This window comes from Triplophysa dalaica, chromosome 15, assembly GCF_015846415.1.
Source record: "Triplophysa dalaica isolate WHDGS20190420 chromosome 15, ASM1584641v1, whole genome shotgun sequence".
In the NCBI taxonomy this organism is placed as follows: domain Eukaryota; kingdom Metazoa; phylum Chordata; class Actinopteri; order Cypriniformes; family Nemacheilidae; genus Triplophysa; species Triplophysa dalaica.
This window is the reverse complement of record NC_079556.1, coordinates 1,434,029-1,448,583: the sequence shown is the minus strand read 5'-3', so window position 1 is coordinate 1,448,583 and position 14,555 is coordinate 1,434,029. Positions and strand designations below refer to the sequence as shown.

General features: G+C 36.9%; 2 protein-coding genes across 2 annotated transcripts; both read left to right on the top strand.

Moving 5' to 3' along the window:
• The first annotated feature begins 2,912 nt into the window (after positions 1–2,912).
• Positions 2,913–11,686, top strand: snx6 (sorting nexin 6). The gene is made up of 14 exons (XM_056767683.1): positions 2,913–3,023; positions 3,155–3,205; positions 4,548–4,652; positions 4,791–4,901; positions 5,696–5,817; positions 5,898–6,021; positions 6,614–6,709; positions 7,367–7,472; positions 9,088–9,163; positions 9,241–9,280; positions 9,479–9,565; positions 9,859–10,018; positions 10,626–10,711; positions 10,847–11,686. Exons 1-14 carry the CDS (start codon positions 2,928–2,930, stop codon positions 10,898–10,900), a joined length of 1,314 nt encoding a protein of 437 aa, XP_056623661.1. The 5' UTR covers positions 2,913–2,927; the 3' UTR covers positions 10,901–11,686.
• A 246-nt stretch (positions 11,687–11,932) lies between these two features.
• eapp (e2f-associated phosphoprotein) lies at positions 11,933–14,057 on the top strand. Its single transcript, XM_056768739.1, has 6 exons — positions 11,933–12,086; positions 12,429–12,613; positions 12,698–12,805; positions 12,891–13,005; positions 13,316–13,441; positions 13,536–14,057. Exons 1-6 carry the CDS (start codon positions 12,016–12,018, stop codon positions 13,846–13,848), a joined length of 918 nt encoding a protein of 305 aa, XP_056624717.1. The 5' UTR covers positions 11,933–12,015; the 3' UTR covers positions 13,849–14,057.
• The last annotated feature ends 498 nt before the right edge of the window (positions 14,058–14,555 follow it).

Below are 14,555 nucleotides of genomic sequence, written 5' to 3'. Positions count from 1 at the left end.
TCCGGTTTTTCCTCACTTCTCAAGCTGAGCGGTTTCTATGAGCCTTCTCTTGCAGTAGATCTGGGCCTCGGGCCAGGGGCTGCTTTTCCCTTTGGAGAATTTGATCCGAAGGCAGGGAGCAATCCTCCTCTGCTCGCCGCTATTTATAGCCAGCGTGCTTTTGTGTCTTGTCATCCTTGCCCACAAATGGCAAAACCGAACATGCCTCCAAAGAGCTACGAGAGAAGAGAGCGTTTTCACTCTTGAATGAGGTGGCACGAATAAATGAAGCTCTCTGTCGCAGCCAAAAAACTGATCCGAGGGCCTGATCTCAAATATCACAGTGTGTTAATCCTTAAAATCCCTTTCTTTAAAGCTTTCAGAGAAGGACATCCCTGGGTTTCCACTGTATCGGTGAAGTTATAGTTATGAAGATGATCACGCTGTTGTCTCATTTTGGGAAATTTCTAGTTGAACAAGTTGTTGTGCACATTGTAGGACTGGATGGGGTGCGGACCTCAGTTGTCCCTATAGTGTAGCGGTCGGCTGATATAAGATCAAACAGTATCTACTACACTCTCTCCCTCTCTTAATACAATTAAGTGAAAATAATTTCAAAATGCACCAATCCATTCAAAGCAATAACAAGTCCAGTTGATATCTACAGTAATCACTTTTAAATGGGATTATGAAGCAGATCACCAGACCATGTTTTTTACCCACTGTTTTAAATGAAAATAGTTGCATTCAGATGCATTGTTTTTCTTGGCTCTTTCACACGTCACCGCACAAAACAAAGTGCCTTTCACGTAAACCCCGAATCTCAGCGTGCTGAAAATAAACAAGTGATCTCTCCCTGCTCTCCAACAGGTCTGGTGCTCTGAATGGGTGTGTGCACTGCAGTATTGATAGCTGCCGGCACAAAAATGAGAATGCTCGACATGTTTAAAACATATTTTTTACTAAAACTGTCAACTGGCACAGTAGCCACGTCTAGTTTAAACTAAATCTCTGTGAGTTTAAGGGTTGAAGGATTTTTAACAGAGAGGAGATGCAAACCTATATTAACCCCGAGGTCTCCCAGAGAAACTTGCTGTTACAACATAACTCATTTTTAATTGCTTAGGGAGAAATAAAAACAGAGAAATGAGATGACTGTTAAATGCATGAGAAGGGAGATGTGAAATGATTGTAGAGGTAAAATACTCTGGATTTGGGTACGTGTGAGGAGGAATGTTTGAGTTCATGCTGAGATCTTCTATATTATTCTTCTGATTGCAGATTTGACAATTCTGAGCTCAAACTCCAATGGAGACATTTAAGAGATTTCTGGGTCTTTTCTCAGGAGAACTATCTGAGACGCAGAAGGAAGTTTTTCATTTGCTCTCCATCGAATGTCATTGATGTCAAGGAGAAATCTCATTTCTTTATTTATCGCAAGCTGCTGCTGTTTCTGATGTTGTGTTGTTCTCTAGAGGCCTTATAAATGCTCGGTGTCATCAATAAACAAATGTTCAGCTTTATTAAATCATCAAAAAGTAAATTGTTTTTCTGGGAGTTTGTTGTGTCTGTGACAGTGAAACATGAGTCGGGAGCACATGAACGTGTTGCTTATTGCGGTGTCACAAGATTTAACTTCAAGACAAAGTTACTCAATATGTTATTATGAACTTTTACAGCTCTGACGTTGAAGCTTGTTTATCATTTCGTAAAATTCTTTTGATGACCCGATGTTGTCTTTTTATACCACATCAACATGAAAAGAGGTTAAGAGTGTACTGTAGAATGGTTTGTTTTCTGGAGGTTTAAGATTTACAATGAACTTTGGTTGATCATTGCCTAAGTCTATCAGTAACCAATAACAGTCCCACGTACAGCACGGATAACTAATCTATTATCGGAAGTCCTGTGTTGAGCTATTTCAAACTGAAAGATTCTTACAGACTTATAATAGGTGTACATGAAATGCTTTATCATTTGTTTATGTCAGAAGTAGCAGAAGAACATCATCACTCCACCAGCAGGTGAAGATGAGAGGTTGTGTTCTACTTAGAATTACAAGTGAGTTTGTCACCCTCTAGTGGTGAGAAAAACGCATCGACCCACAATGATGTAAACAGGTCCATTGTTTCAGTGATCTTAAATGACATCATAATATATTTATATTAGGGCTGTCAAATGATTAATCGCGATTAATCACATCCAGAATAAAAATTTGTGCTTACATAATAAATGTCTGTGTTCTGTGGATATTGGTTTTGTATTTATAAACACAAACACATACATAAATATATTTAAGAAAAATCTAAAAATTTCAATTTTTGCTAAATATAAATAAATACATGTAAATGTTTCCTAAATATGTAAACGTGTTTGTGTGTGTTTGTGTTTGTTTTTATAAATACAAAATGAATATGCACAGAACACAGACATATATTATGTAAACACGAACTTTTATTCTGGATGCGATTAATCAACAAAATTATTATAACTCCTGAATACTAATATAATGTAATGTAATCTAATTTAAAAGAACAGTCTTCTAAAAAACAAAATAAATAACAATAATTGTTGTGAGTAATAATAGCAAATAAATATAATAAATAATATAGAATGTTTCTCGTTATAATAAAAACAGTATATTATTATTAATTACGTACAACATCGGACTGCACATGTAGTGGAACATTTTCTAAGTTATAATTATTAAATGATCACATTTAATAACGTTCTACACAGCAGCTTTTAATAAATAAACACTGTTACAGACAACATACACAATTACATAATAAAAGAACGCGCAGAAAATACAACCACTAAACAAACAAACAAAAAGACAAGAATTAAAGCTATTTATAATAGTACGTTTTAAATAAAATAAAGTAAAAATAAATCCACCGATTCTGCACACAGAGGTTTGTGAGGTTGCACTGATCTCATCTGAACACATGAAGGCTCCACCTCTCTGGATCTCGAGCCTCACACTCCCTCCCTCACGTCACACGACTCCGCCACATTCATCTCCACCCGCAGAAGCCATGATGGTGGGCGCTTTTCTCTCTTATTCTCCTTCCACCTCCATCAATACGTCCCTCAATCCTCCGATGCGTCGCGTAATAACGCGCATCTGTTTTCCTCTCGGCCGTACTGACCTCTCTCTGTCTTCTCTCAACAGCAAGAAGGGCTGGACGATGGTCCCGATTTTCTCTCCGAAGAGGATAGAGGAGTAAGTTTTTTCTCTTTTCTCATTGTGATCGTGTCTTCCCGCTGTGTGTTTTGCGTGTTTGCAGTCGTGTGAGGACGCGTGGATCACTGCTGGTGTCACTGTGGCCCGGTGCGCGTAACCGTGAGCCGTCCGAGGACTTCCTTCTGTCTGCTGGAAACACAATAACACAAAACCAATGTATGCACGACGATTCACTGATCTAATGTCAGTGCCAAAACAAGGACAGAAACACACGAACCGTCGTGACATGAAGAAAAAAACTCTTTTTATTAAAAGTAGTCAATTAAAGTTACAGTGTGTTGCTGTACAGCTGCTGTCACCCGGTTGCAGGTTTATTTTGTTTATGTGCCGGTTATAATAGTAAGAGGTCCTATGGTTTTACCATGAATATAACAGGTGACTTTGGTTAAACCATGTGTAGTGTTCATAAGGGTATGCCCGTATAGAAAAGCTCTGAATAATTTTGGTGTATTCCTTATTTGCAGGATGGTAAATTTACTACTTACTATAATCCACCAATGTTGTGAAAACAAGCACTCGACTGAAGATCACAGAAAGAGTCTAAAAGCTTTCAGTAGTTCATTTATTACGATTTTCACTAATAACGATAATTGTAAAAACTAGATGTTTACAAAATATCTTTGTTATGACTTTTAAAAAACGTTTAATTATGATATAATCTTGAAACCTTTGAGAAACATGAATGAAAACGTGAATAAATGATAACAAGTATTAGTTATTTGTAAGTCCTTGGGCTAAAATAAATAAAAAGTGTAAATTGACAGCTTATCCATTTATATCATCAAAACACAGAAAATGACAAAGCACCTCAAATATTCTCAGCGTCAATATTTTTATATAATATTAACAATAACAATAATGGTAAACATAATATTTTTGATAACGGTTGTGAATTTGTGTTTATACTAAATGTTTATTTATTGTTATGTTATGGCATTACTGAGATTTTAGTGACAACTTTTTTTTAATGATAATATAAACACACACCTATTGGGAAACAATGTTTAAAATTAATAAAAACTGAAAAAGTGTCTGTCGGATGTTAATAATTACAGTTAAGCATGTTAAATGTACACACCCCTTAAGAATCTGCCAAGTGTTCGTATTTAAGTAAAAATACAGGATTGTGCATTATTGCATTTTGTTTTATATGTAAGCTACTTGTACATATAATCTACGACACAGAATAATAACTGAATTTACAAAAATGAAGGGTACGGAAACCCTTGAAAGGGGTCATTTTTGTAACTTCAGTTATTATTGTGATCCATATGTAAACATCTGTAATATACAATACACAGTGTTTGTGTCGTTTTAATAGAAGAGAGCAGTGAATGTGGATCTTCAGACTGACGCTACACTACAAGTGGACATTTCAGATGCTCTGAGCGAGAGAGACAAAGTCAAGTTCACCGTCCATACAAAGGTACGCAACAGTGATCTAAACTAACAGGACTTCATCATTAGAAACAATGTTTGCATGCTCGTAGATGAATTCATACACATAACATGCTTGAATGAAATGATGATTTCACACTAACTTCATGTATTTTTTGTCTCTCAGAGCACTCTTTCTAATTTCAAGCAAAATGAATTCTCAGTGGTGAGACAACACGAAGAGTTTATTTGGCTTCACGACTCCTTTGTGGAAAATGAAGAATATGCCGGTTATATTGTAAGTACCGTAAAATGTCTGAAACCTTTAAATAAACCTTACGGTCAATGTTTGGTTGGCGATGGGATTCATGATATTCAGCGAGGCAAATATTGACATGACGGGACTGTTAATCTCAGCTACAAGCTTATCTGTTATTTTTCTATAATGTTCCAGTCGCCCTTTCCAAGGGTGAAATCATTGCTATAACCTTACTGTTACCATGGGCCATATTTGTCATAGCACGTCTGTGCAGCTTTATTATAGTTGATAAAAGAAGGGAAACGATATTTGGTATCATAAGGTATTTGCATTTCCCTATTCCTGTTTTTGCGGCATTTATATTCTTACAGAGAATCATCAATAACAATAAAAAGATTAGACGTTATTCTTCATTAGATTACGTTTCTAGATAACATTGCGTTATTACGTTCTTATGTTTATTTAAAAAAATAGGAAAGTGCTCATATTGATCGTAGTTGAATTAGAATGAATCAGCGGCCCTGTTCCCTGCTTTTATTGGTTTATTCTCTCCATTACTTCAGATATCAGATAGGCAAGTCTTTCGCTCTCTGATTTGATATAGTTCCAACCGGCATACAGTTAAAACACAGCAAAGAATGAGTCTCGGAACAGGCGAGAGCTACAGCATCATCAAAAATAGACTGAATTATTTATAGCGCTTTGGATTAGGCATCGAGTTTTACGTTCACTGAATATTATTCCTAATCCCAGTGTTTCATCAGTAATTCCCACCGAAGCCAAACCAAAATGATTTTGGGACTTTATGAGGTCATAATGTGCTCTTCCTGTAGATCCCACCCGCTCCTCCGAGACCAGATTTCGATGCGTCGCGTGAGAAGCTTCAAAAGTTGGGAGAAGGCGAAGGTTCAATGACCAAGGAGGAGTTCACGAAGATGAAGCAGGAACTCGAGGCGTAAGTCCATCGTCTTCATGCAGCGATTGTCGAGTTTGCATCACTTATTGTGGGTGTTAATGAAATGAAATGTGTCGCAGGGAATATCTGGCCATCTTCAAGAAGACCGTGGCCATGCACGAAGTCTTTCTGTGCCGCGTCGCTGCTCATCCCGTCCTGCGCAAAGACTTGAACTTTCATGTTTTCTTAGAGTACAACCAAGATGTAAGTGTTTGTGCGCTGAGTGTTGTTCTCCTAAACTTAAAAAGTCAATATGGGTGGTATGATGGCATAAATAATTCTGCATCATGATAACAATGTATATGTGTCATGACCTAGTTACCAATAAATTAATTGAAAACGTTCAATATATTTCATAAACATGCTGATTTTATTATATTCGGGTGATTTACAAGAGACAGATTTTCTTTTTATTTCAGATTAAATCTTTCACATCAAATAAAATAACTTTGGCATTAGTAAAATAATAATAACTTTGGACAACAATGTTTGCAAAATGCATTAATGCATGAATTACGGGTTTGTATGTTTCTACCATCACACAGTACTTACCACCATGATCTACTGTTTAAGCTTGTTTAAAAAAAATGTTTTACAACAAATTTAGATCAAAGCATTTCTGTTGTCAAACCAAAAAGATATTTGGACGAACCCTGATAAGAACATGTTTGGGTCATATCCCAACCCAAATATTAAAGAGAAGTCAAGAAACTAGTCATCAGAATTTGTCATTTTCTGAATTGAATAATGCAAATAATTGTTTCTGTGGCCTTACAAATGTCAATTTTAATCACAGCTGAGTGTACGAGGGAAGAACAAGAAGGAAAAGCTGGAGGACTTCTTCAAGAATGTGGTGAAGTCTGCAGATGGAGTTCTGGTGGCTGGAGTGAAGGTCAGTTCTGTCATGTGACTGTTTTATTTGCCTATGCTCATCAGAGGTGAGAGAGAGAGTGATGTCGATTCATTTTCTGTCAAATGATTTACTTTGGCTCGAGGTTCTTTGTGTTCATTTGCAGTCTGAAGGATGTTTATGACACACACTACCTTTTAAAAGAGTTACGGTCGGGCCACACATATTCAGTGTGCAGTACGTATGAAATAGTTCTGGGGGTCATCTTTGTACTTTTATATTTCAATAAATAGCCACTTGTCATCCATCGCGCTACCGTCTTGTTCTTTCTGGGCCACCTCTTGTCACGTGATTATCACTATCGGCATGCACCATATAATGCCCTTAAACTGGGGGCTGTTGGTTAAGGTCCAAATTTCAGTTTCATCGTGGCATCAAAAGACTCAACATGACACCAGTCAACAATTAAGGTGTTGTCCAGCGAAACGATTAGTCATTTTCAAAGAAATCAATATTTTCCTTTTATGTTGAACTACTACTTTAAGTGGAGCTGTGAGGGGAATATTTGGCAAGTATTCTCAATAGTAAATACGATTTACATATTTTTTATTGTATTTTGCATATTTTTGGTGTCTAAAAAACGCAACATTCTATTTCTACATTAATACGTGAATATTTTTTCCTTTTTTTAAATGCCAGGACGTCGATGATTTCTTTGAACACGAGAAGACATTCCTCTTAGAATACCACAACCGCGTCAAAGACTCTTCTGCCAAATCTGATAAAATGATCAGATCTCACAAAAGTAAGTTTCTGTCTCTTAGCTTTACGGGTGAATTTCTTCAGACACATTGTAGTGTCAGTGAAATGGCAAAGTCAAAGTTCTCCAGTCACAGGAAGTGAGCGTTACGTTACATGATCTACCACTAGTTTCCTTTGGATGTATGTATGGCATTTTTCCATCATAATATGCAGAGACAGTCATACTAGCTGTGTTAACATGGACACATCGGATTGAATGTATTCAGATTGTGCGAGATGAATGTAATGTTTACATAAAAGGTTTTATTAAGTGATCTGATTGATGTGCGTATTTAGATGACAATATTCAAATCCGATATAATCTGCTAACATGCACAAGTGTTCACCTAAATACCCACTAAAACTGTGTTTTAAAGCACATGTTTTTTTTAAAACGGCACCTTTTTTTACAGTTTATAAAGGCCGAGTAATGTCTCATGCCAATGAAGCACGAGCACATGCGGTTGTACCATGGTAAAACCATGACAAAACTTCCAAGACCCATCAGAGCGTCTGCAGGCAAAAATGTATTAAATAAATGTTAAGCAACAGCTAAAACCGAACTCTAGAAGTGATAATATGCGCATTCATATATCAGCATTAACGGTGGACGCGGGTGTCATTATAATATTCACAAAACGGCTACTCAAACAATGTTGTAAGCACAGATGTTTTTATTTTATGTCACGGACACCAGCATAATAATGTCTACATATATATCAGTTCCAAAGCATATGTAAGTAAACGATATTCTGTAGCCTACTACGAATATAAATTAAATTTAATGATGAGATATTTTAGCCAACAATATGTTTGTACATCTGCAAATGTAGCCTATTGTGTTTTAAAAAGGAACTGAGAAATTGCGGTTAAAAACTCACTTCAGTTTAAATGCAAAGAAACATGAATATGTTCATTTAGAGACGACAAGCATATGAATATTTGAACCACTTTTTTTTCTGTTCCATGCGTCATATGAGCCAGTGTCGTCTTTCCATTTCCACACAACTTCCTACTTCGGTTTTTAATCTTATCAAGTGTTTGCATGTGCTATCAAGCGGATTACAAACGGCATAAACCACCACTTTACAATCCGACTGAAATTTCAATCGGCTTGGGCATTTTTAATCAGATTGACGTGTTTATCTGGAGCGTTTTCATTCAGACTTTTGATCGCATTACACCGGTTCACGTAAACGCAGCTAGTGTGAGCCACTCTTTATTCCTCCCGAAGTGTCTCTGTGGTGTTTGCTAAACATTGCTTTTGGCTCAGCCGATGGTGCAGGACGATTTGTTTATTCAGACAGATGGAGGGTGTGTTTACAAAACACCTGTCTTTATTTTTGCAGTTCTGTTAGGTGTAGAATGTACACATCACCTTTAGATATTCCCTCCGAAACAAAGTTCAGTTTTATCATTATACTGTGCATCTTATATTAAAATGTTTTTCCAGTTATGAGTCAAATGTCTTTTCTTGCATGTCGTGAGTTTTATTGTCACATCAATGATATGTGAAATGTAGACTGTGTGTAATGCGCTTCAGTGATGAATGTGTGGATCAGTAAGTCTGTTTATGACACGCTTCTCCCGTGAGAGATCTAACAAGACATCTGTTTCAGATGCTGCCGACGACATCAACAGAATCGCCTCCACGCTGTACACTTTAGGAACCCAAGACTCCACAGATCTGTGCAAGTATGTTCCTTCAAATCTGAATGTCGGAGTCTTACTCTCTGCTCTTGTTTTTCACTTCTGTTATGTTTTCGAAACAGATTTTTCCTGAAAGTATCAGAGCTTTTTGAGAAAACAAGGGTACGTGTTCATATACGTTTTTTTTTATAAATATGTTCAAACGATATATTACCGTAACTGCTTCACTTACTGAGTTAAAGAGTATTTCTAAGCTCAGCATGTTTGTAGTTAAACAGAAGGCACAATGTGATGAATCAGAGGTTAGAAGGTTACCTCTTCCTCTCAGTTAGTGTCAACATGTGTCTCTTTCCTGTACAGAAAATTGAAGCTCGTGTGGCGGCCGACGAGGACTTGAAACTTGCCGACTTGTTGAAGTACTACCTCAGAGAGTCGCAAGCTGCCAAGGTATCAGTTCTAAGCTTCAGTCCGTCTGTCAAACTGACAGCCAATCCCTAGACATTCCCACATTATTGAGTGATTTCCTAAATATTCCCTGAGAAACGATACAACTGGAATCCAATGGTCATTCTCTGTCAGGCAGGATGATAACCGCTTGTGCCTTTAGGTTAAATATCACACAGCTATATTGATGTTTTCTAGCCAGGGTTTGATCTTCTGCCATTAAGTGCTGTGCTTGTTTAATGATTCTATACATTGAGTTTTCATGTTTTGCTATTAAAACTGCATCATCTCCACAGGACCTTCTGTACAGACGAGGAAGGGCATTAGTTGATTATGAGAACGCTAATAAGGCGCTGGATAAAGCCAGGGCTAAAAACAAGGACGTTCTCCACGCAGAAACCACACAGCAAGTGTCCTGTCAGAAGTTTGAGAAAATCTCAGAATCGGCCAAACAAGGTACTTTGCCTTTTGTCATTAAATCCAGAAAGACATCCAAAAAATCTTTGATCATGATTTAAACTATTTCTTGCTTTAATCACCAACAATTTATGGGATAAATCATATTTACTGTATAGGTGCTCGTCCCCTCCAACTGCCTTTAAAATGGAGACATTTCACCATCCAAACAAAGCCTTATCAATACAGTTTATAAGGAAGTAAAATAAAATTTTATAATAAGTATAATATAATATAATAAATGTTTCATGTACAGCTGCTTTGTAACAATGAAAATTGTAAAAAGCGCTTTATAAATAAAGTTGACTTGACTTCGATAATTCATGTTTTAATAAATTATTATTATTTTTGTTAATTAATCAATGAATTTATTAAATAAATTCCTTAAGAATAAATCTTTTTTATTATTTTAGTCTTTCTCTTTGAAACCCCACCTGTTAAATGTCTGCAGAAGGTTACTTTGCATCAAAATAAAAACTTAATACTACATTTGACTTATTTTCACTAAATGTTTTTCCCTTTTACTTTAGTACATTGTAAGTCGTTTTGAATAAAAGCATCTGCCAAACACATAAATGTTAAAAATGCTGCATATTTTTCAACATAGAACTGATAGATTTCAAGACGAGACGAGTAGCAGCGTTTAGAAAGAACTTGGTGGAACTGGCTGAGCTGGAACTTAAACATGCCAAGGTAACAGTTTCCATTGACTCTGTTGGCCACACATTTCAATGATGTCATATCCCCAGATTGTTTATTCAGGATTTTCACAACATCTGTTTTGGCCATGCTCTCTCTCTCTCTCTCTCTCTCTCTCTCTCTATTCAGGGAAATCTACAATTGCTGCAGAGCTGTTTGGGGGTTCTGAAAGGAGACACTTAGACTCTTGAACCAGGGTTTTCAGAATGGGGCATTCCCTGCTTTGGTCTCGTCTTCATTCGGAGGATGGAGGAGAGAACATACCTGGGGTCAGTTTGTCTAAAGAGACGCCTGTACTTACCACTACCAGAGACACCATACTCCCTCCACAACCCCCCTTAAAGTGAGGCAGTCCACTGTGGAAGATCACCCGATCCACACAGCACAAGATATACAACTTCATTTAATCACAGACTTTAAACTTTTAATTGTTAATTGTTTTTCATGGGATTCGCTACATCATTACAATGTTGTTTTTCTGTCCCTTTGTTTCGTTTTTGTTTATTTTGCTTGTTTGGTTGTAATCAAAGTTTGTTTTGGTGATCTATAAGTGGATGCTGCTCAGATATCTTGTTCAAGTTGAGCTGATTGTTATTACAATTAAACTGTATGGTCACACAAAGCCTTGTATATGTTTGTGTTAGTTTTTATCACTTAGTTACCGGTGTTCAGACTAATTTTCTGCCAAGCAGTTTTTGGTTTATTTGTTTATTCCTATTTTGCATTCCTAATAATGCTTCAGTATGTTTGCCTTAAAATGAACATTAATATGATATTGTAGAAATTATACATGGATGCATTTTTTTCTCCAGACTTTTTTTTAAGTGCACTGTATACGAATGTTTTTTTCCACAATATGTGACCAAAGCTTCCATTTACTCAGATGGAGGAATGATGACATAAACTGGTAATAACAATGATAAATGACTATAAAAATAAATAATGCTGTTTACTTGGAGAAACTTTTAATCTTTGTTTATATTTAAATGACCCGAATCTTTTTCACAATATACATTATAAGAACGGTTTAAACAACACCATTGTATGGTTAGAAGAATTTATTCCGCTGTATACCACGGAGAACAGCTCATGATTTAATTATGATATTTACGGTCATAGCTGGATGATAAAACATTAACAAAAGAAATGTCATTTAGTTCGTAATTGACTTTTATTTTGAAAGCTTCTTGATGCGGTCACAGTCACCCGGAAATATTTCGACGTCTGGTTTCCGGCTGTGCTTTTGGAAATTAAAAATACGCACGATTTCGATTGTGTTCTGCTTAAGAAACTTAAAAATGAACCGAAAGGAGGATTATGATTCATATGAGATTGAGGAGCCGAGTGACGAGGAAGGAGCATTAAGCAGGTAAACAACGGACGTGTTTAACTTGACCAAACGATATGACCAACTCCTTCTCACGTGCACATGTAAACAAACTGTTAATACACCATAGAGTATTAACATGCATTTGAGTGTTTATTTAATGTAAAAGGTAAATGTAAACTGTGTTTAGCAGGAGTATGAAATATCTTTATAGGCTTTCTCTTGTAATGTAAATCATCATTACTTTTGTACATCATTTTTTACACGTTTCTGTGCACAATGCACATTGTGAAGAGCTCCAAATAAATAACTGATAATGTGAATAGAATTAAGCTGTTGTATGATAACTGAGTAATTCACATGTTTCCTTGTCTTGTTCCTCAGTTCTGATGATGAGCTGGATATTCTTCTCAATGGTACTCCAGATCAGAAGAGGAAACTCATCAGAGAGTATCTCACCGGGGAGAGCGAGTCGTCCAGTGGAGATGAGTTTGAGAAAGAGATGGAGGCAGAGCTGAGCAGCACCATGAAGAAAATGGAGAACAGCTGGAGCGCTTCCTCAACTCAAGGTTTCGTTCACTCTCTATTTAACATCAAGGCTCGCTTATGAATGTCACATACATTAAATGGCAAACTTCATGTTTGACTCATAGGTCAAGGCTCTGGGGCCACTGGCGGCACGTCCACAGAAAACATACGTCAGACTCAAGAGTATGACAGCATTTATTTTGACTCTGATGATGAGCAGAACGAGACCGCTGGTAATTGTCATTATTTGCTGAGACTGTATTGTTGCTTATGATTTCAGATGACGTTTGTTGATATGTGTGTTTTGGTGTGTATAAGGGAGCTCTCGGAGTCACAGGAGGAATAAGCGTGGTGTACTTACCAATGATGAGCTTTTTTATGACCCAGAGGAGGATGATCGTGATCAGGCGTGGGTGGATGCTAGGAGAAAGGAGTGAGTTTTTTTGTGTGTGCAGGCTTTCATAAGTATTAAAAGGATAGGTCACCTAAAATTAAAATTCTGTCCACTCTTACTTATTCACGTTTCAAACCTTATCCACTTTTAGCATGTAACGAAAAACGAAATAGTTGATGCATCTTCACACCACACTTTTCCATTCAAACATAAATCAGCATAGAAATTCAATTATGAAAATTAAGAAGTAATTTGTGTGCGGTATTTCAAGTTTCCAAAGCCATATGATAGCTTTGTGTGAGGAGCAAACAGAAAATTAAGTCATTAAATATTTGCATTAATTGTAAAGGTACAGAAATCAGAGGAAGACACCTCAGTCGGCAAACAGGAAAAACAAGGCCCCGGCTCTACCAAGCAGTGATGCTGTTCTCAACTGTCCAGCCTGTATGACCACCCTGTGTCTGGACTGTCAGAGGTACGGTTCCGGAAAATTTCTTAAAGCAAAATCACACACAATCAAACAATCATAGATGTATATGAAAATAATGTATGGTACTTTCAACCCACAGGCATGAGAAATATCGGACCCAGTACAGAGCAATGTTTGTGATGAACTGTGCTGTCGACAAAGAGGAAGTGTTGAGGTACCAAACTGCTAATAAGAGAAAGCAAAATCGGCGCAGAAAGAGAGCTCAACAGGAGCCCGCTGCTACAGAGTCAGAGATGGATACGGATGCTGGCCTGACTGATGCTCGCTTGGCAGGAATGGATGAAGACGAAATCTATCACTCCGTCAAGTGTACAGAATGCTCCACTGAAGTGGCTGTGTATGATAAAGATGAGGTGTACCATTTCTTCAACATCCTAGCAAGCTACAGCTAAGGACATTTACTGGACTATTGTAAACCCAAGCCATGTATTTTGAAAGGTCTAAAGTATACAACGTGGATAAAGAAGTGACTGGATCTTTTTTATTTAGATTTATATTCTGTTGCTGTACAAACTTTTAATTGATCCATTTGATCATGAATATTACTTACCTTTGCCGTTGTTTTTCCACTTTTATTAAATAATATTTTTATACCAGATAAGAGCACATAATTTGAATTAAACGGAAGTAACGTGACCATTTTAGTGGCGTTACGAGTTTATGTTTGTTGTGCTTACAACATTTCTGGTGTCATCTGAATAAATGTCATCTTTATTTTATAGAGATGTTTTAAAACATTTTTACCACATAAACTCATTCATCTGTATAAATATGTAGATATTAAAGAGTTCAGTAGTCGTTTTTTGTCTGGACTTTTATTTTGATTCTCTCAATCCACCAATCGGCGCCCTCGGGACATCGACCGGAAGGGAGCGGCGTGATCCTCACGAGCACTGAAAACATGGCGTTAGGAGATGCCTGGAAACAACTATCTTGGTTTTATTACCAATACCTGCTCGTAACGGCACTGTATATGTTGGAGCCATGGGAGAGAACGATCTTCAGTATCCTTTATCGATAAAAAATGTGATTAAAATGTGAGGACGAGACTGGAACGGTTTGCTGTCTCAAGGAAAGTATTACGTTAGCTAAGTTTTAT